This window comes from Larus michahellis, chromosome 4 (genome assembly GCF_964199755.1).
Source record: "Larus michahellis chromosome 4, bLarMic1.1, whole genome shotgun sequence".
Lineage (NCBI taxonomy): Eukaryota > Metazoa > Chordata > Aves > Charadriiformes > Laridae > Larus > Larus michahellis.
The window spans coordinates 73,854,231-73,876,924 of NC_133899.1; the positions used below are offsets into that span (position 1 = coordinate 73,854,231).

The 22,694-nt window shown below is 42.2% G+C and overlaps 1 protein-coding gene across 1 annotated transcript in view; it reads left to right on the forward strand.

Moving 5' to 3' along the window:
- Positions 1–12,181: 12,181 nt before the first annotated feature.
- The window catches only part of LRRC56 (leucine rich repeat containing 56), a 66,368-nt gene continuing 55,855 nt past the window's right edge, over positions 12,182–22,694 (forward strand). Inside the window, exons 1-2 of the mRNA XM_074582455.1 lie at positions 12,182–12,306; positions 13,476–13,654. Coding sequence (XP_074438556.1) covers positions 13,610–13,654 — 45 coding nt within the window. The 5' untranslated portion in view covers positions 12,182–12,306; positions 13,476–13,609. The remainder of the gene's footprint in view (positions 12,307–13,475; positions 13,655–22,694) is intronic.

The window sequence follows — 22,694 nt, forward strand, 5'->3', positions numbered from 1 at the left end:
ATGTCACTCGGATGAAGACGCAGCATAGGGTAAACTGAAACATCGCGCTCAGCCCTTTGTGCTGAGCCATCCGGCAGGTGGGAATGTAAAACTCTGCCTGATTGCTTATGCCTGAGTCACCTCCTTTAGCATTTGTTATTGCCTAGCGTGTTAGCATGCTGACTGCTGGATAATAAATGACTTCATTCGCTGCGGCAGTGAGGATACGATTAAAAATTAACCCTGGCAAATGGTCCTGCATATTTTTTTCGGTCAGAGACAGGTAAGGGGGGAGAGGAGAGGAGTGCTGTTGAAATCTGGTTTGCAGAAAAGCCAAGTGGTGAGTTTTTATTAAAGGGGATGGTTCAGACTTCTGTTTAATCACTGCAGTTGTTGGCAATCAATGATCAGAATTCAGAGGGCTTAAGCCACTTGGTAGAGTTAAAAGCAGTGCAGGTAAAGAAGACTCAACAGGCATATTGCAGGGGAGGTCAAAGAATGGGATAAATGGGGATTACTATGCTGATGTGTAGTTTATGACCAGTTTGCAGAAAGAAATGAATTTATCACATGAATGTTATTACCATGTATAAGGAATGTGGTCTGTAGATGAAAAACTCTTCCATTTTGGTTCATGTAGTGCACTCTTCTTACAGTATCACATTTATAACCATACCCGATCTATAGCAGCATGCAGAGTATATTTACAGAAATTAAGGATTTGCATTAAAAATCTGAGGAAATAGATCAGCTGATAGACACATCCCTCCTTTTCTTTGCTTCTCTTGCCTCCAGCACCCACACAGTATCCATCAAATTGTCTCGAGTCAAACCCTCGCAGGCTGCATTAGAAGCTCGGGCAAGGAGCCAGGCAGGCTTAGAGAGCAGAGACCTCTCTGCCCGCATCCACTTCCCGCTGTCTGTGGGCTGCAATCCGAGGCAGGGGAACTCAGCTTTAGGCTCAAAGCCAAAAAATACCTCCTTACTCCCTTTGCGTCGCTCCAAGAAAGGGATCTGATCTGAAGCCTGCTGATGCTCATATTAATGATCCCGTTGTCGACACAAAAATTGCACCTTGTTCTGAGATGTCATTCAGCTGGCTTTGGTACAGCAGCGAGCAGCACACCCCATCCCGAGCCCGTGGTTCCTCAGGGCTGTCACAGACCCTTGAGCAGCTCCATCCACAGGTGGATTGATACCCGTAGATAGTCTAGATGGTAACATAAGCTGTAATGCCTGGTGCAGTGACTATGCAAGCAGACCTACCCTCTGACTGGCACTCTTTTTTTCCAGAAGCATATTGTAGCTGTTGATTTCACAAGCTGTACTGCGATATGACGGCACCTATCAAAGGGCCAAGCTGAGGTCTGCATGTTTGTACTGAGTCACCTGCCCGTCTCCATGTGGCAGAGGTATTTTAAAATGTCAGGCTTAAGCAGATATTATGCTGCAGCAAGGAAAATGATATAAAGTTCCTACACAAACAGTGTTACGAATTGACTGAATGAAAGGTACTCAGATGTTGCTATATCCAAGTTGGAGACATTTCCTACTCTAAGATCTTTCCTTACCTGTGGCATTTCAGGAACCATGGTTGAAATATTCCTCAGATTAATTCTTGCTTTTTATTTCTTTCCTTTATCTCTCCATCCAGACAGAGCTTTGTCATTAGCCCTAGTCTCTGGCTATCTTGATCAGCTATCCGAGCCCCTAGGCACCAAAAGCCTTCTGCCTATTGCATCAACGGGGAGTGCACCTCCAGAACAAGCAGCCCTGGTTCCCATGTATCTGGGACTTGTCCATGCACCATGCCACACAGCAGGAAGGCTTCCAGACTTACCAGCAGGGTAGGGTAGTCCCAGGGTCCTCTGTTTCTTAGCAGCTAAGATGTTTGCCTAACATCTTGGTTAAAAAACCAGGCATATCAGGATGTTGAGCTTGCAAGTACTAGGATACTCCTTGAACATGTTTCCTAGGTAGCTGCTGTATAATTGATAAAGAAGCAATTCAAACGTGCGATCACAAACAAGGTGTGTGGTGTGGTATGGGATCTGTCCTTGCTGGGATGTTGACTTTGTGACAAACGGGGGTTTTCACTCTATGTTTTAAGATCCTGTACTCATTGCAATGTAGCAGGCAACAGTTTCACTGAACTCGTGCTGCAGCCAAGCATGCTGCTGGAACAAGGATTTTATTTTAATGATCACTGACCAGGAATTATCACAATGGTTATCAGTCAACACAACAACATTTTATAAATATGGTCTTCGTGGAGGTGGTAGTTTTGGAAAGCCCGATAGCTTAAAGTTAGTTTGGCATCTCTTTGTAGGCTAGATGGTGGATGTGATCTGAAATCGCTAACTTCAATAGGTTTGGGATCACACCCATGGTTTGGTTATTTATTTATTTATTTATTTACCCCCAGTCTGTTTATTTCCCTCTCCAGGTTGCCAAGGGATGGATGTGTTGGGAGGCACGTATCTCTAAGGCAAAAGAAGTGTCCTGTGCAAACAGCTGTAGGGCTAAGTCCAGCTGCTCAATTCTCTAGAAAAGAAAGTTGTGAACTGCACCTCAAAAATCTGCCTCCCACAAACCAGGAGCTGGCCAGTAAACACTGAATACATAGTTGAGTGTGCACACTTGTGTTTCCATTGACTTTTAAGGTGAGTGAAAAGGAAATGTATTTTTAACACTAGTTTAATTTGTACCCTGATCTACTGCTGCAGGGAGTAATCAACTGATAACTAAGAAATTAGCCAGCTGCCGGTATTTGATACACAGGATTATTGCGAATGGTCTGTTAATGAATGTCCCTGTGTTAGCACATCCACAGCATGGCATAGGGAGGGACCAGTGTAGGGCAGGACAGGGGACTCCAAGGAAGACAGGTTCTGGCACCGGGAGTTGTTGGGAGGACACACATTTCACCACACCACTTGGTAGTATTTTAGATATATCTGTCTTCATTGGCCTCCACTACAAAATAGCAAAAGCCAGATACCACATGGAGTTGTGTTAGTGTAATGCTAATGTAATGCATGAACTTCTGCTTATCTCATTACGGCGATACTTTTAAATGAATCAAGTCTCCGCATTCCATCATATTAGAAAAGGTCAGAAGCAAATCCAGCACTGGTTTTGCCCCCTTTATGTTTCCCAAAAGTTCAGATGCAAATTGAAACAGAGATTGTCAAAGGTCCATCTCTATTGCTAACAGTGGTGGGCAAGCCTGGAAATCCAAGGTCTTTGCTCAGACTGTAGGAAGTGAATGGAGATGAGTCATAGTACTACAGGACCATCATGACTCCTACAGATAACAGTAGTTTGTGATCATGAGAGGATTCTCATTCTTTATTTTTGTCTTCTGCTGAAGGGATTTGCTCAGCCAAATGCACACCACTCAGCCCAGGTTTCTATTAAACCACTCTAAGGGTTTACCTCCAGTTCTCTTCTAAGGAGTTTCAAGAAAAGAGGATACTGGGATGGAGTGCTTAGCCAGAAGTGCAGGCATGCAGTGATAAAGTGCAGGATTTCATGGCCAAAGACCTGGCCTACAAGCACGGCTGGAGTCCCTTGCAGCAGACAACTTGCCATGTTCACTGCCATGTGCTGTCACCAGCCAGTGGGGCTGCTGTCAGATCCAGCCTTCAAAACAAACTGTCAAGCAAGGTTTTTGAGGCAGGTATGATATTTTTATGAACTGGGGTGTTTTTTATTGTTTTCAATACTCCGAAATGCTATCTGAGCATCTGTCTTGGTCTCACATAGCATGCTGAGTTAGGTAACAGAGCTGAATTTTACTGAAATTTCTAAACAGTGCATAAAAAGTACAGAAGCGTACCAATAATCCATCTTCTCTCATCACTAATCTAACTTAGCTGCTGGAATGACAAAGTACATAGTCCTTTTTCTAAGCACGCATTATCAGAGCCAGGGCTGTAAGGAGAGTATTTGGAAATCAGGTCTCTCCTGTCATTTTGAGGACAGGGAAACATTCTTCCCTCTCTATGAGGATAGGATTCCTTCTAGTAATCTAGAGGAAGTTACACTTGACAATGACCCAAATACAGATGAATCCCATGGCTTTCCAAAGAGGCTATCCATGGAAAAGGCAACCTTAAATTCTGGGGGAAATCCCAGTACAGGATGGTGGTGTGTTGCGTCACTTTTGATTCCTATGTAGTGTTTTCTGGACTCGAATCCAGGCTGCGTGCAGCAGAGGCAGATGTGTAGGGTCAAGCGTTTCTTTGACAGAGCAGGTAGGACCATTTTTGCCCTTGCTCAGCTTATTCACTGATGCTGAGCCAGAAGCAAGCACAAATCACCTAGTAGACCGTGGAGCTGAAACACCCCTGGGAGCACCAGGAATGTGCAAGGCACTTGAGGCAAAAGAAGCACTTGGGCTCTTTGCATGTTAGAACAGAGAGCCATGTCTTCTCGGCTATAGATGCTGGCCCTAGGATTACATAGGTGTGCCTGGGGACGCACAGGGTATGCAGCGTTTGTCCAGTCTGCAGAACTGCCTGACCCCTTGTCTACCTGCTCATCTCCTCCCTCCACTACTGCAGACTGTGCCCCAGCCACCTATTTCCTCCCCTGTAGGCCAGGGGTTTGGGAAGGACTTTTGCCAAAGCTGTTGTCTGTAGCGTGGCTCACAGCGGTGCTGTTGCAGTGATGGCTGAAAGCCTTGGTGTATGTGAGTTGCATTCAGAGTAAGCTTAGAACTGTGCAAAGTGCATGCAAACTAGTGGTGTAATGGCACGCAAACTGGTGCTTCGCCCTGACTAATTTTTTTAAAAGCCCAAATTTCTCCACTGCTTCACAACCTGTATGGTCACTTATACTGATGGGAAGTGAATATAAATCGGCACCTTTCCAATTTGGTAACATTTTGTGGTGGCTTTGCAGTGGCACAAAAAGCAAGTACACATTGCAAAGCTGCTGGTTCCCCTCCCTGAAGACAACGAGATGAATTTCACAGCTAACGCCTGCTTGGCAAAACAGACCTAAAAGCTCGGTGAGGCCACAGGTTTCTTTGCACTGCAAAGAACAAGTGATGCTTGCGAAAAACTGTGGCGAAACAATCATTGACCTTAACTCCTTTCCAACATCAGTTCATTTTTCTCTTAGTTTAATGTTGAAAACAAATTTGTAACTGAATCATTGATGATGGAATTCATCCCAGAAGAAACGCAAGGACCACCAACAATGTGGACCAGGTGTGAATTATTAATAGCATCGGCAAGAAGCCTTTGGTGTCTCAGGGGCGTTAATCCCGCAGTCAACACTATTCCTTTTATATTTTTCTTTTAAGCCTGCCATTTTTAAGCCCTCTCAGCAAGACCTTCTCTTGCTGAGGATTTCTACCACACCAGGCACTGTGATGCCCCTAAACTGAATGAAACCCCTATATTGGTACTACAGTTGTAACAACGTTGGGTTTTGTACCTACCAGTTCTTTAGTTAAAATGACCTTCTGGCAGCTGTAAGGCAGCTTTAGCTTCTCCCATACGGTGGGCCAGGGTGCCATACCCTGGAAAAACAGATGTGTGCAGATAGCATCCTTGAGCTTTCCCAAACCAGGAAATAGTTTGACCCAAATGAAATTAGGAAAGGTAGATGGCCTTGAAGAGAGACACAAACCAATAATCTTCATTTTATACACAGGCATTTCAAATCACAATTGATTGATCTTGGGTCAGGAATGATATAAACAAGCAAGCATGCTTTTCTGGCTCTCAATAATTTTTTCAGATAAGAAAGCTTTGTTTCCTTTTTCCTGTAAAAATGGGAAGGGAGAGAAATCTTACCTTTATTTATTTGTTTATTTCCAATTCTTCATCAAAATGAAGGCAGAATTAGGAGATAAGCCCTTCTGAAATTAGGAAACCCTAATATAGTGCTCTGTCTCACCTTTGCTACCTCATGTCTTTCATCCCCATCAGTCACTTCGACTGCACTGCAATGCAACTGTCGGGAACCAAAACCTGCCTTTCTAAAGCAGTAGTACAAAGGAAGGAAAGAGCCCTCTGGTATGGCATCTGCACTGGGCATTGCTTGAAAGTAAGTGGGATTCCACCAGAGTTCTTCCCTCCCAGCGGAGCTGAATCTGATCAGAGTTTAAGCTAATGAGATAGCCCAACATATTTTAAGCCTGTCTTAAGCTTACGTTTTCTCTAAGAGACCCTTCACCATAGGAAGGTGCCATTTGCTGATTTTATTGCCTTCTAGTACCCTGAAAATGTACCTCTGAAAACCCTACCAAGCCAAGGAGGGCGTTCGTTTTCCTTGAGCAAGGATGCAGCAGTGAGAGGAGACAGACTGTCACTCAGGACCTGGGTCAGGATCTCCGGAGTGTGTGGTCACCTTCAGATGCGACACACGGTTTCTGTATGACTTTGGTGACATCAGTAGTGTGCTTTACTTCTTCACAGAAGCAAGGACAAAGAAAAACTATGATTGCCTATCTTTCAACATGAGTGAAAATACTCCGTAAAAACAGTTAGCAAAAGTTTTTCTAGGTCTACTTCAGCTTGAAAAGATACAGCTTTGTACAAAATGCCATATGTTGCCTGACGAAGCTTTCCCTTCAGATTGCAGTTTATAAATTCACATAAGCCTGTGAAAAGGAGCAAAAACAAATGCCCGGATTCAGTGAGTCAGAGAAGCCTTTTTTTTTTAACTGGATCCTCTCATTGCCTTTTCTTTGCATGCCAGGTGCAGTGACAGCAAAATCAATTTAATTCCCAGACTCCTGTCATCCTCCGGATCTTTGGATCAGTTCTTACTCCCTCCCAGCCTCATTTGTCGCTTCTGAGGATGAAGTCCTAAGCACCTGCCGTGGTCAAAACTGTTCTCACGTCACCTTCTGAAGGTAATGACTTCAAGAATTTGAAATCATGAAGTTAATGCCATAGTCAAGACTTCAACCAAAGCTCTTTCTGCAGACCTGAGCTGATTTTTTTTGAAAATGCCATGGCAGTTGCTAGTTCTTAACCGACAGAGGACTTACCAAAGGTAGTCAGTGTTTTGCTTATCATGCAATACAAGAAGATGGGAGAGTTTTCCAGCAGAGCAGCAGTCTGGACAGGGGTGCCAGTACCATAGTATGAATTCCCCACTTAATCCCAGATTAGTGTTGATTTTTGTCTTGTTGTATAAAATGGGGGTAGATATCCTTGCTCTGTATTATCCACTTTGAATAAGAAGCTTCTGGAGGCACATCTTTTACCACGCATGGTGTTCATCTGGTAGTTTTAGCTGTATTGACGCTTTTTATGTAAAGATTAAGAACAGTTGAAAATCAAACCCAAATGGGGCAAGCCTGAAGATCATCTAGGTGTGGACTTACAACTTAAAGTAATTCCTGTTCCTTTGCTTTCAATAGAGATGTGTAACACTGTGGCAGTGGTAGGATGGCTAATGAAAACTTCACAGAAATGGAAATTATCCAAGGGGAAAGCAAAATTTCAGGAGTTTAATACACTTTACTTGGGGACTCAGTAATTTCTGCCTTGCTGTACTGAAAGAACATCTTAAACAAAATTGTCACATTTGGGATGATGCTACAGAAATAGAGGACTGCAAATGCATGCCAGTTCTGAAAAAGCTGAGAGGCAAGAGAGAGAAGATGTAGGCTAACACACACCCATCAGTCTGACCCCTAACAGTATGTAACATTTTAGAACAAATTTTGACTGCAAGCATAAATAAAGACATGGGAAAATGTGGCAAGAGTTTACCAAAAGTGGATTTTACCTACCTCTGGTAAGAGGACTAATCTTATAGATGAAAAAAAAATACTACTAGTTTGGGACTTTAGGACAGCCTTCAGTACTGTATCCCAATTTGTAGTTATGCTGGAAAAGGGATTATGACAAGACAAAAAGGTGATTACAGGGCTGGCTAATGGGGAGAAGAGATCATGCTGCAAGGGGGACTATCAGGCTGAAAGGTTCTTATGGACAATATTCATCTTAATTTCGGTTAGTGCCACTGGGAAAAGACAGAAGCATGCTCATGACATTTGCAAATGATTAAGGAGTATCATCAGATGAAGATGGGAATAAGGGGATGGGGTAATAGGAATAGAATGAAATGTAGTGGGTACACAGTGCAGGGTCACATACTTACAAAACCTTTTACTACAGTGGGGACTTCCATTCCACTTACCTTTGCAACCAGGGAGGACAAAGAAAGAGAGGAACCCCATCGTAATAGTTGATGATTATGAGCAACCAATTTGCTATGACCGTGATAACGTGATCCCAGGATATACCAGACATTAACAGTACAGAAAGGAGAGTATTCTACTGCACAAGACATCTGGAGTCAATTATACTGTTCTGATCACTCATCTTCAAGAAAGACAAGCTGGAAAAAAACAACAGGATGATAAAAAAAATTGCGAGCCTGTCTTTAATGACAGGAGATTTTGAGCTTGGCTTGTATGACTTGGCAAAATAAATGTCAAGAGTAGATGACAGTGGGCCCTACAAATATATCAGGAATGCAAACATCATAGGGGAAAAGTTATTTTAAGCTGAAAAATAATTTGGCAAAAGAGCAAGTAGGTATAACTTGGCAATAAATAATTTTAGCCTATAAATTAGGAGGTCTGTAATCTTCATTGGACCAACCTTTCAGAAGAAGGAGTAAGAGACCGACAGGTATCTAATTGACTCTGCCACAATGGCAGAAAACTGGTTCCTCTAACCAGAAAAGCCATTTCTGATCCTGCAGGTCGTAGTACAATGTAATTCCTAAATGTTAATAATGCAAGTAGCAACAGCAATTAGCTATTAATCAATAATATTAATTAGTGACTGGGATGACTGGATGTTGCTTGTGACTGGATAAAACCAGGAGAACTTTTTAAGATGACACCCCAAAGGAAAAGCCCATGTAGGCTTGCTTTTCAGAGGAAGTTTCACCTGATTACGGTTCGTTTGGATAGCACCAATATAATTGATGCAGACTAACCTGTTTTGTGAAGTTCCTGTGGGGTCAGAATCAGGTCCAACATCTCCAAATAGGTCCAGGGTATACTAATTGTCGATATTAAGACTTGAAAATTTTAAACGTTTCTTGGCAAAACAGAAACATAACTTTTCTTTCCTATAAAGCTTCATGAATGTACAATGTTATTCCTGGATAGAGATCACATCAGCTCCACAGTTATTAATTTACAGGTTTCTCACTGACCTTAGCTCAGCTCTGGGAATGGTGCCAGCACAATTACAGTAACTCTGAACAGCGCAGACATAAAACTCCTGTATTTACCCTGAAATTGTGCCAGATTTTTCTCTTGCTTAATGATGGAAAGATGCATTTCTTCTTTGATTGGTTTCAAATAGTTCAGGCTGGGTTGACCGTGACAAGATTATTTCCAGCAAAAGACGGAAAAGAAGTAAACTACCATACAGATGTGTGCATACGTCTGCACACACTTACTCCATAGATAACCTTTGGGAAGTGTGTCCCAGGAAGAGGTGTGGGGGGAAACTGAGTCAAGGTGAATTGAGCTACTTACCTGGAAGATAAATGGCAGAGTTGGGAATAAAATTCAAGGGGCAGGTGCTTGATTCAGTGTTGTTTTCACTGAATCACGCTGCCTTCCTGGAGCACGTCAAGGCCCATTGCCTTCCTTCCTGTGAAGATGGGCAGCTGGACTGCAATGACACCAGGTGGAGCTGAGTGCGCTCATCACCTTGGAAAATCAGGCCCCTGGTGATTTTCTCTGACGTTAATTGACTGTCAGACCCTGCAAAAGGGGAGTCAACACATTTCCTGACCTATGGTCTAAGACAGAATTTTCCAAACCCCGGAGTAAATTTAACGTTGTTGCAGAGGAAGCGCTGATGCAATCCGCCAGCAGCTGCTGCTCTCCAACATCCTCGCAAAGGCACAGTATATATTGGAGGTGCGAGGGGGTGAGTGCGTGCAAGTAGGGTATTCAAAACCCCAGCCTCTTCTAAGTGGCAGGCAGGACACTGTGTCTTCCCTCCAGACCTCCTGCCTTCCTGTCCCCAAGAGAAACACTGCTAAGGGCTGCTCCCAAGAAAACGCTGGGTACCATCCTGAAAGTAAACCCCTGAAAAAGCAGGCTTTTTTATATGGGACCACTGAGGGTGTGATCGCATTTTCCTAGGTGCCTGATTTATGAATCCTATATCTAAAGTGTGGAAATGTGGATTCCTCCTAAGCGTGAGTGAGAACGGCAAGAGCAATGTTCTGAATAAATATATTGTGATGAGGCTAAAAGATCAGGTAATGCGTGTGTTTGAAGAGGCAAATTTAATTTATGGACAGATAAGTCTGGATGATTGAATTAACATGATTTAATAAATTACTGCCTCTCAGTGGAGCTGTGAAAACTGACTGCATTGCGCTTTAGCCCCTTGCTTTTTTAAAGAAATCGTTTTAAGGGAAAGCAAACACGTTTGGTTTAGAGAGTGGAAGGGCTATTAATGTGCTCGGTTAAGATGGCTCTGCAGATGCACAGTAACTCGTTAAACCACAGGAAGTTAACCCATACGCCAGCCTGCCTGTGCCCTGGGTGTGCACTTGGCACCGATGGCACTGTGATTTTCTCCCCCAAATTAGTAAGTAGTCTTTATTTGTATCGGGGTTGAATAATGAAAAAGGAATATGATGATGGCATGGCAATCTCCAACCAGGAGATGGTGAATGGGGAAAGAACAGCACGTTGCTTCTCATGGAGCTGCGCCGGAGTGGCACTCCTGCACCAACAGAGATGTTTGGTCATGTCACCAACAAAAGTTGAACCACATCCATTGGATCCGGTTCATAGAATCATAGAATCAAAGAATCATAGAATCATCTAGGTTGGAAGGGACCTTTAAGATCATTGAGCACAACCACCAAGCTAACACTGCCAAAACCATCACTAAACCGTGTCCCTCAGCACCACATCTACCCATCTTTTAAATACCTCCAGGGATGGCGATTTCACCACTTCCCTGGGCAGCCTGTTTCAGTGTTTGATAACCCTTTCCACTGTGTATAGTCTTTTGACCATTCTTGTCTGGAGTTCTGGTCTTTTAATCTGTTTGCTTCTTGTTTTTAAAAATGCAAAATGATTGGTGAAACTGTCCTTGCTGTGCATCACAAGTCATATTTTTCAGTCCTCAACACAGCCACTCACCGCTTGAGCTAATGGAGCGATTGCCTCAGGCAAGCTGCAGACTAACGGCAGGGGTGTGGAGTCACCTTCGTGCATGATGGCGTTATTAGTTATCCACCAGCCTGCACAGAAGGTTTCAGATGCTATTGGGAAAAGGCACCCTCAACACCGCTCCTACTGTCACCCCGACTCCTTCAGCTCTGTGGCCACCTGCCACCCAAATCCCACGCAGTGTCCTGCTGCATTTCCTGTCCTGTTCCTGTCCTTAACATGTAGGGGAGGTAGGTCGAGGGAGGTGATTTTCCCCCTCTGCTCTTGTGAGACCCCATCTGGAGTACTGGGTCCAGCTCTGGAGTCCTCAGCACAAGAAGGACATGGACCTGTTGGAGTCAGTCCAGAGGAGGGCGATGAAGATGATCCGAGGGCTGGAGCACTTCTCCTGTGAAGACAGGCTGAGAGAGCTGGGGTTGATCAGCGTGGAGAAGAGAAGGCTCTGGGGAGACCTTATAGCAGCCTTCCAGTACCTAAAGGGGGCCTACAGGAAAGATGGGGAGGGACTCTTTATCAGGGAGTGGAGTGATAGGATGAGGGGTAATGGTTTTAAACTGCAAGAGGGTAGATTTAGATGAGATATCAGGAAGAAATTCTTTACTGTGAGGGTGGTGAGATACTGGAACAGGCTGCCCAGAGAAGCTGTGACCGCCCCATCCCTGGAAGGGTTCAAGGCCAGGCTGGATGGGGCTTTGATCAGCCTGGTCTAGTGGGAGGTGTCCCTGGTCATGGCAGCGGGGTTGGAACTAGATGATCTTTAAGGGCCCTTCCAACCCGAACCATTCTATGACTCCATGATTAATGCCGTGCCGCCCCTGCTCTCCCCACTTGTCTCCCGCTCTTTGCATCTCCGCTCCTCCCCGTGCCACCACCGTCCTCGGCTCCTCCCAGCCAGGGCGGGCGGGCGGGGCAGGGGGCGGGGCCTCGGGGCAGGGGGCGGGGCCTCGGGGCAGGGGGCGAGGGCCCGTCGTAGTGGGCGGGGCCTCTCGAAGGGGGCGGGGCCTCGGGGCAGGGGGCGGGGCCGCCAGCGCAGGGTCAGGTGCGCAGGCCGCGCGCGGTGGCGGCCGCGGTTGCCAGGCGACGGTGTGTCTCGGCGGCGCCCGGCGGCCCCGGCCCGTGCCGTCCCGCAGGTAGGAGACGGCCTCCCCCCGCCGGCAGCGGTCAGGGCCGCGGGGAGCGGTGGTGCTTCTCGGCCCTGGGAGCGAGGGGGGAGCGGGGCTGGCTGCCTGGAGGTGGCTTTGTGTGCTTGGCGGGCGTGGGAACCGGCGTCAGGGGTGATTTCCCCTTTGTCACCCAATATTCGCACACGTAGTTTAAGGGCCTTTAAAAAAGGCCTTTGTGGTGATCACCTCTAATGCGTCCCAGGGCTTGAAGACCCCAAGCGTGTGCGTTGCTGTAGCAAGACCTACACGGAGGTGGAAGCACCCAAAGTTCACCCTTTATGCCGGTGTTGATAATGAATCTGGCAGGTTTAATGGTGTGTTTAAATTTCATGCTTTGGTAGAGCTCTGAGGAGAAAAATGCTGATGAATAAATAGTCCCGGGCACTTGCAAGTTGTAGAACTATGCCTGGGTAGTTCACTTTGAGGGAACATGGCTTCTCCCTAGCGTCTCCTCAGCTTCTCTGTAATGACTGCAGAGACTCGCCAGTGCCGGGTTTATAGGCTTTAAGCTTTATTCAGCTTCTTGCAGAAAGGTCTCAGTTATGGTCCCTGTCCTACTTATGGCACCTTTGTGGTATGGAGAATAGTTTGGAGATCAACCCCCCATCTGCAAGAGACTCGTGATACTCGCTCAGCAGACAGTTATTTGGATATCTTAAGCGCATTGTTTCCTGACATAAATGTTCCTGCTCACCTATTATTTTCCATTCTGGCTGATTTTACAAAGCAAAATTTTCTCATACTTGATACAGTGAAAATGTATTAAATGTTGACTTCAGCCTTTTACCCCATGCTAGCCTGAGGACGATGTTTTCTCTAACACCGATTGAACTTCTACAGCCTAGGAAATGACCGTTCTTTTAGTAAATAATTGTTCAGTAAATAACTTTTTTTTTACAGATATGTAGATTCTTCTGTACCAAATCCTTCCCCTTCTTATGATCTCATTTGGAAACTGTTTTCAGTTACACTTCCATTAAGCTCTTCTGGCTGTACTGCTTCATGTCCTGTTACACTTTTAAGACCCATTGAGCATGGACTTCTGCTGCTACAGTGGATAAAGTACTTTATTATTATTAATTGTGGAACGCTCAGCATTTCTGGGTTTCTTTTGGGTTTGTTTTTTTCTCTTGCAGATTGTGTTCTTACTGTTGTTTTAGCAGAATATGGAGCAATCAAACTAGAAACTGCGCTCTGAGCATCTGCATCGTTTGAGATAAATGGAGATGAATGGCTGTGTCTAGTAAATGAAAATCTCTGTAGGAAAGGGATGGGAAACGAAAGATGCAGAACAGCAGTGGCATTTGAAGAAAAGGTAAAATAATTTCAAATGTAAAAAAGACTGAAAATGTTGCAGAACTTTTTTTTTAAGTAACTCTCACATTTAATTTTATTTCTCTGCTTTGTGTTATTTAGTCTGATTTGCCTGAATTTGCCTGAAAGGACCTTGATTAAAAGTGCAGCATTTGGGCATGTCAGATCTCAGAGCTGCTGTCATTAACAGGTTTTGTTGGGGGGTGGGGGGTTTTTTTCTAGCCTTTGTGTTCTCTCTCTTGGCTTTAACGCTGAGAAATTACTATACTCCTGTAAGTCTGACCTCTCAAGACATTGATATGTGGATACATCCACGTATGGGCAGTTCAATTCATTAGTTTAATCATATGCTACAGTCAGTGGAAGAGAGAACAGGTTCTGCCCATGGGCTGGGATGCCATCAGCTTACACAACTTGGGGGACCTGATCCTGTATAAAAGCAGGATTCAGATTCAATGTGAAACCAGTTGGGAGTTTAGCACTGGACTGGAGTGATGTTATTATTTATTGTGATGATGATGATGCATGTGCTTATCAAACTGAAGCTCCATAGGGGACATAGTTAAAAGAACCCCCATTTATTCTCTAAGTTTGAAGTAGTAAAATTTGGTGCTGCAAAAAAGAAACATTATGTAATATACCATAAATTTGGGATTGCTACGTTTGTCACTAATGGGAATGGCTTAATATTTATTCAGGAGGAATTATGAAGAGGTTATTTTTTAAATCAGAAAATTTGTGAGTTTTTCACAGAAATTAATTTAGGTACCTGGGCATGATTTTAATTTGCTAGTAAAATGGTCAGTGTTTTTATACCTTCTGAGGATTCAAACGTTGGCTTGAAAAACAATTGGGAGCAAAACCTATCTTATATCAGTAGGGCCACAAGTACTTGCTGTAATACAAATCAGAAGACCAGATTTGCCATGGCAGATGTAATAAAGGCTAACATATCTTTATTAAAAGGAAAAGATTGTGGAACCTGACCAGTTCAAAGAAGGATTATCTGATTTTATTTTTTTTAAAATTTCAGAAAGCACTCGTTCCTTTGATTGTAGTGTCTCACATCAGGAAGCAGTATTTGAAGTATAGCATAACACTCTGTTTAGCTTCCATTTTTGCATCTTGAGTTTTAATTTAATTTTTTAATGTTGAGCTCTAGTACTACTTTGGTTTCTCTTTTTTTTTTTAATGCTACTATCGTAAGTAGTGCTTGGGTATGTTTTTGTTTTATTTTAATAGACTATCCACCCAAGTTCAACGTGATGAACATAGGCAAAAGAAACATATATAGAATGAAGGGCTTTAAGTAAATTATTGCTAGTTGGGAAAGAGCATTAAGCTACTGCGGTATTTCTCTGAAAATATCATCTTGCAGGTAGTAAAAAAGACAAACAGTGTTAAAACTTCTAAGAAGAGGAACTGAAAACAGCGTAAATTCATGTAGTGCCTCTGTGGTCATATCTTGAATCTTATGTGCAGTTCTGATCATCCTGGAGGGTAAATGGTAGAACTGAAATTGTTTCCATGAAATACAGCAAAGATGAGAAATGGAAAACAGACAAAATAAATGAGACTTTTCAGCTAGAAAAGAAGATGAAAAAGGAGATGATGCAAAAGAAAGCTATACATTTATGAATGGTACGGACAGGTGGATGAATCCTCCATAATTCTATCTAACTGCTTTTTACCTCAGTTGTAATTTTACCCTCCACAATAACCTATGCCAGTGTCTTCCACAATTTAAACAAATATGATGCAACAATGCACTTTCTTCTTTTTAAAAACTGCTTCCTGATAAAATTCCTGTGGTTTCTTTAGTCATTGGATGACTGTTTGTCATGTTTTCAGGCATGATAAATAATTGCTTCCCTATATATCTCTCTGGCTGTCAAGCACATTGCGCCTTTTGGCTTGGGAAGTTACTGAGCAGCTGATTGCCAGAAAATAAAACCGTATGTCAGGGGAAGGATCATTTTGGACTACCTCTGCCTCTGATACCGTTTTTTAAGCATCTGTTTCTGACTACAGTAGCTGGCTGGACGTCTGCCTTGACCCAGCAGGACAGTTATAGTGCAACCTCATTAGGAGCCTAAATTGCAATGTCCTTTTCACTGATACTTTTCAGTACTTGCTAAAATTTTGGGGGTGTTTGTTACTAAATAAGCTCCTGCACCATCTCCCACTGTTTAGTATTTTCCTACAAGTTCAGGTAGAATTAATCTCTTTTTATACAAGCAACACATTGGAAATCAGAAACATCCCAGCACTGAAAATGACTCTTCAAATGGCTTTGCGGGCCATGGAATCTCTTGCTTCAAACAGCTTAATTACCTAATGAAACGTACTGAAAATTGTTTGGGGACAACTGAGCACTTTGAAACTCAAAAATGTGATATATACTGCATTTTCATCCTACACAGAAGTTTGGATTTCAAAGAGCTCATAAATGCAATGCAACAGTAGATGGAAAAAAAATAATCTGGTTTTATTGTCCTTTTCTTAGCTGGAATCTGGAAATGCTTCTAAATGGTAGATACTAAAAATGCTTTGGAGACCAAAACCAGATTTTTTCTTCTCTGCAGCTTTGGAGTGTCACTGAGTCCTGTGTCCTGTGAATGAGCAGCACTGTTGTAAGCTTGATCTGAAACTGTGCTCACCTATGCAGGGAGACACTGCATCTTTTTGTGTCTCAGAAAACTGAGTTGCACTGTGGTATTATTATCCTAATGAATGGAGAGAGCCTGCAAGACCTTTGGGCCTGTGGGAGAAACTGGGGAAGGCACTGGAGAGAGACCAGTGTTCAGGTGACTTACCCAGCTTCTTCATAATGGAGTGTCAACCGATGTGAAAAGCTCTTGCCTTAAAGCCCCAGATAAAGACCTCAAAGCTAGGTTAAAAGCAGTATTTGTACAGGGTCAGAAGGTTTTACATGTGACAGGAAAGGATAATTAGGGCAACACTAAAGCACAACTTAAGTTTTCAGTGAGAGAGGGAACTTTTTTAATATTGTCCCATCTTTGCAACAATTGACACTGCCTTCTATGTAACGTTTTTAAAAGTGGGTGAAATTTTGAGTCTATGTGGGACTTATAACTTATTCTTTTGCTCTCGTCACTTACAGAGGATTAATTTCAAACTTTTTGTGCAGTGTGACCACCAGTGGAATATGGTATAATCTATGCAAATCAGTTGACAAATTAGTTTATTCACTTACAAAAGCTTTATTCAGTAAGAAAGTACCTTTACACTGATAACAGAACATGTCCAAAGGACTCACCCGACAGCACTAACTCAGGGAGATTAGTGCTTGGGTGATAAATTATCCCTGAGCTGCTCAGATCTTGATATTTTATTTTTTTTTATTCCCTCCTATAATATTATTTTTTCTTGCCGCTTCTTACTTTTAATATATATACATTGCAGGCTATGTGCTCAGACAGTAGTGTTTCTTTTTGCACACATTAAACACACATCATAAACAGAGAGCTCCCTGAAAGTAACTTTTCTTTTAATGCCCTCAGACTTTCATAGAGTGGTTGTAGGATGTGCAGAGCTGGTCTTGGGTGCTCAGGCTGTCTGGCTGCCTTTCTTCAGCCCAGCTCTGGCAGCTCAGAAATAGTATGCTGGGATTCATATTTTTAAGCCTTCTCAGTCAAATTGGAAGCTTAAGAAAAAACAGCTTGGACAATTTTACTTCAGTGTGAGCCTTGACCTGTGGGACTTTATGTAACGTGGCTGATGAAGAGCAGAGAGGTGTTCAGCCTGGTTGTAGACCATCTCTTGCAGAGCTGTTGTGAGGAAAGAATACACGTTTGGGGGAGGCTGGTGGGAATGCTTTTGTTAATACTTTAAATGATACCGGCAGATGCTTTTATCTTGTGTTAGCCAAGTGATAAACTTTCTACTTGGGTCATCTCCCTACTCAACTCTGTGCAAAGTTGTTCATGTGAATGAGTCTTTTCAGGATTGAGACCTGAAACTATGGCACTGAGTTACATTACCTCTTTGAGCTTGGAAAGTATGGATAAGTGCCCGTGGCATGAAGAGGGGTTTGTGTGTCCTAAAACTTGTCTTGTTTTCCTAACTATATCTGTTGATCTTAAAAAGATACTGACTCTGCAAAACCTTGCCTTGTTTATGTCCTTCCTTGGTACGTCCAGTAACATGCAATTTAAAGAATTGCTGAATTAGGCCTTTTGAATGCAAGGAGGGTAATTGCGTTATTGTCCTTTAAAGGTTAACAGAATATCCAATAGATATTAAGGTAACATGGGGAGTACTAAACATGAGATCAAATCTTAATTCAGCCTGGCAGGATGCACTTACCTGTACATTCTGTCTTCTGAAATAAGAATAGGATATCCTAAAAAGGATATTAAGCATTTCCTAACAAAAGACTTCATTAAACTGGTGCTGTGGTTTAAATTAATATCTGTACCTTGGGAATAGTTGAACAGAGTAACATTATAGTTGAATACTTTTTATTTTAATAAAGCTGAAATGGCAATGTTAGAATTGCCTAGAATCTTCTGCTCCCGTGACATCTACATTTAAAGCAGGATCTGTGTGTGTGACAAGCACAGGTATGTTGGTTCCTGTGTACCTTGGCATTAGCTATCCATGACAGGACTCCTACATAAGGAGAGGAGGATTTTAAATAGAGCAACCTTGTTTTTCCTTTGTTTAACGTCTGGACACTGTTGGATAAAAACCTGTGGCCATGAAGAGCCAAATGCAGCTTCCTGAACCCTGGCTACCTTGATAAAGTTACAATGGTGAGGGACTTACTCTTATCTCCTCCACTAACTGAAATGATCATAAGATCGTTTGGCAACCTTCTGGCAGTGAAGGCATAGGCACCTTGGAGCTCTGTTTTTCCTTAACCCCTGTTGTTCACCAGCTACCCCCACATCCTACTCCCTGCTTTGCTTTGCTTAGGCTGATTGTGGGGAGGAGTGGGTAGAGGCAGCAGAAGAGCCTCTGGAGACATTTTCTTGCAGCAGGAAGTTCACCTATATTTAAAAAAAAAAAACTAAATTTGTAACATCTTGCAGCTTCAGCTAAGTATTTAGATAATCCATGCTCATTCATAGCCACTACCTGTAGACTTGCACTGCAGAGAGTATCAATGAATGTTTGTAGCCAGACAGAAATTGCCACTGATCCCCTCCCACCACAGGAGTCTCGAAACCAAAACCAATTGATTGGACTTTGGTTTATTGTTTCTTTGACATGTAATAGCTCATGTAATGGAGAGCAATCTGCTTTTTATCCTGCTATCAGGACAACGTTTAACAAGCTAGTTTCGGAATTATTTAATTTAGAGGCATTTCCAGCACACGTGATAAAAAATTTCTCATCACCTTACAAACTCCTCAGCAGGATCTGGGAAAGTATTATATATCCTGCTTTTTTAATACATGCAATTTGAAGATATATAAAGGAGAAATGGGTGGCATTTAAATGCATTGCCTTTTTATTGCCATGTTTTTTAAGAATATGAAACGAAACGCCTTTTATCTCAAGGGTGTTGTCTCAAACCTAGTCTGGGTTTGTAGCATGCATTTTCTTCTCTGGGATCACTGCTGCTTTGGATGATGGTGCAGTTTGAACTCAACTCTGCAGGGGGGTAATACAAAGTCCACGAAGCTCCCAAGAACTTTCCCCAAGGACTGTGTGGGACATAGATCCCGAGGCTTACCTACATGGTAATGACAACTGTAGAGCAGGATTTACCTGTAATACCAAAGGAGGGTCAGGCACTCTTACAGCTTCTAAAACTGTAAATCAGGAGTTAAACAATGAGGCAAACTGGTACACTTGCTATATGTGCAAATTTGTGTGCTTGAACCAAGGCCTCAAATGGGCTGAACAGTTAAACAAAACTATCATTGTAAGCATTCAAGTCATCGAATGTTGTTGAAGTCAGTGACTTTTTAATTATGTTAAACAGGATATTGATATCTTGATATTTCAGCATTCTCATAAAAGCTTTTTTTCGTTAGTAGGGCACAAAAGTTGAATATTTATGAATGCTCTTTATAGTGTTTACATGATCCCTTGGTATTAAAGTAGCATTACTGGAGTAGTTGTTACCTTCTGCAAAACAAAACCAGAATATTAAAGCAAGATTGTTTAGACATATAAGGAAAAGAAAGATTCCCATTAATATCAGGTCACATGTTTTATCTTTCAACTTTTCACCTGTTGCACCTGCTAAAACAGTGGTGTGTTGCACGATGCTTTCTATTACATAAATGTATTGGGAACTGTTTTTGCCATTAGGGGTGGATTATTGTAACAGTAGTTTCCTGATGACTTCATAGTAAATTCCAGCTGCCCAAACAGTTATTTTCCAGAAGAGGTTATCTGTAGTGCACTTGCACAAAATTATGCTTAAAAGGGCACTCATAGTTCCCTTGGGACTTACAAACCAAACCTTTTGTCAAATCCTTAGTAAACACGAAATTCTTTGTTTTCATTCTGTGCAAGTGGTAACAGTATGGGCGCTACTGCAATTTGTGATTCTGGATTAAACAAATAAAAATTACATTATGCAGGGAAAGAGAAATGCAAGTCTGCAGTGCAGGCTTCCTGTTGTGAAGGAATAGATAGCACAATGGTTCTCAAATGTGGTTTTTTTTTCTAGAGAATTTTTAGGCTGGTGACATAAAGATAAGGGCGTGGAGATTGCAGTGCCCTACCTGAAATGGCACTCCTCCCTGTCCAGTGGAGCCTTTTGAAGGCATGGGTAGCCACAGAGCAGGAGGGGATGCTGGTTGAGAAGCTGGCCTAAGGGAGTAGAGATTAATTTTTATATGGGATGTTAATGTACAGTGGTATATGTCTTTTTTAGGGTAAATCCGGATTGATTATTGTTGTTTAGGGTTTTTTTTTTTTGTCTTTAAACAGTAGCCTAATTGCTTGTACAAGCTCTTTAGGTAATGTCTTGAAGGCTGCATTAGACATTATCATGACTAGTCACACAATTCAAAGGGTCCTTCCCAGACTTAAGAAGCCATAATTAATATGGAGTCAAACATTTCTGGCAATTGCTGTCTTTGAAATGCGTATTAATATATATTTAATGAAGAATACACGATCCTGTCATTGACTCTTCGATAAATCTTGTGGCAGGAAAATCAAATCTTGGAGTTTTACCAGTTTGTCAGACCCTAAGAACATCAAATAACTTCTCTCTGCCAACTTCTTTCTAGCAAATAACAGTAGTCTGCAGGGATTTCGAATAACACGTTGTTCCAAGGATCATTTAATTTTAATAATGATCTTTATTAGATGTATTACTCTATATATGTTGAAAAAGTCATGCAGTTTTTAATGAACTTTCACAACATGTCTGTAAATTGAATAGATTATCATCATCACATTCACTTTGGGAAGGAGAGTGGCAGCAGTGGGGAAAATTGGTAGATTAGCTGTTCATAGAATTCAAGGTCTTCCATCCCACTGCTCTGGTCATTGATTTCTCCTGCACTCACTGACTATCTGCTTCTAGTTATCCATGTGTGAGAGCCTGACGAGTCAAGACCTATGATGCAAATCCTGCAAAAACTAATTCATTGATTTCTTTTGTTCTTGTATTCTTCTCGATGTTCACATGTAGGACAACCCCCCTTTTTTTTCAGCCATTTTCTCTTTCCATGACACTCTCATCTACTTACTGGTGTTGCTTTGCTCTCCCATTGTATTCATTGAAGGTTTGTGTTAGGTGCAGTTAGCTTCCATCCTTGTTGGTCCCACAAAGTCCTGCAGGAATGATCTGCGTTACCATTCAGTGTATAGATCCAACATATATCCAATATGACCATCTTCTCTGGGGTGTAATCTTCAGGTTTGTGACTTCTCAGACCTCTTTAATGATGAGGAATCTTTCCAGTGCCCATAAATTATCCCACTGAGGCTGACATTAGTTTGGCTCAGTCGTTGCTTGTCCTGTGCATTTGACAGAGCCATAGATTTCTCATTTGTTTTTTAGCATTTTAAATGAGTGGGTGAGGTGGCTTTACTGGAATGATTTTACCTGTCTCAGAAAGTCAGGTGGACCTGATGAAAATCTGACTCCTGTATCTGTAGGGAGAGTAGTTGTGCCAGGATGCTTTCTCACTCCTACACAGCGCTGGAGATTTTGGAGGTCTGTGGATTTTTATGTAAGATTGGTACCTCACCGCTAGGATTCCTGCACTCTCAGCTTTTCTATATTCCTCATTTTGAGGATGTTATTTTGATCCATGTTGAGAAGAAGATTCTTTCTTCTCTGGAGAAAGTTTTGAAGTGATGGAAGCCTGTCAAAAAATTAATTTTGTTTGCTGACAATAACTCAATTTGATCCCAGACAATTTGTAATGAAAATACTTTTCTTCTTGCTAATCCAATGTTATGATAATTACAAGCAGCAGATCAATAGCGGGAAGTATAGAATTGGAAGTGTTACTTCAGATATTAAGCCACAAATTGATTTCCCTGTCAAACCTTAAGTAAGTGCTGTATCAACACATATTTCAAAGATTGGAGGACATTCTGAAATGTAATAGTGATGGACTGAAGAAAAGAGAACAAGGATTTGTTTTATGCAGGTGTATTAACTCTTTGCATCCTGAATCTACACAATCCTGCTATTAACTTATTATGTTTTGCACTCATGCATTACATCAGTGATTTCTGATTATTGCTCCACTTGGTTCTGATAACATACGGGATTATCTCTCGATAATAACAATCCTCGCTTGAATTAGGAGGAACCACCAGTACTTGCACACGATCCAACACAAGTCTTATGCAACTGTCAAAGTATTCAAGCATTTATATGTCAGATATTCTAATCCAAGTCAGTTATTGACCAAAATAATTCTTTCTTAGGAAAATAAAGACAACACCAGAAGACCTTCACATCACATAAGATTCTTGAATTTCCTTGGACAACTGATGACTGTTGCAACTCAGTCTGGCTAAATCATACTGACCTGCTCTAAAGAAAGTAGAGGGGAAAAAAATCTGAGAAATTCTAGAATTCTTTGGGA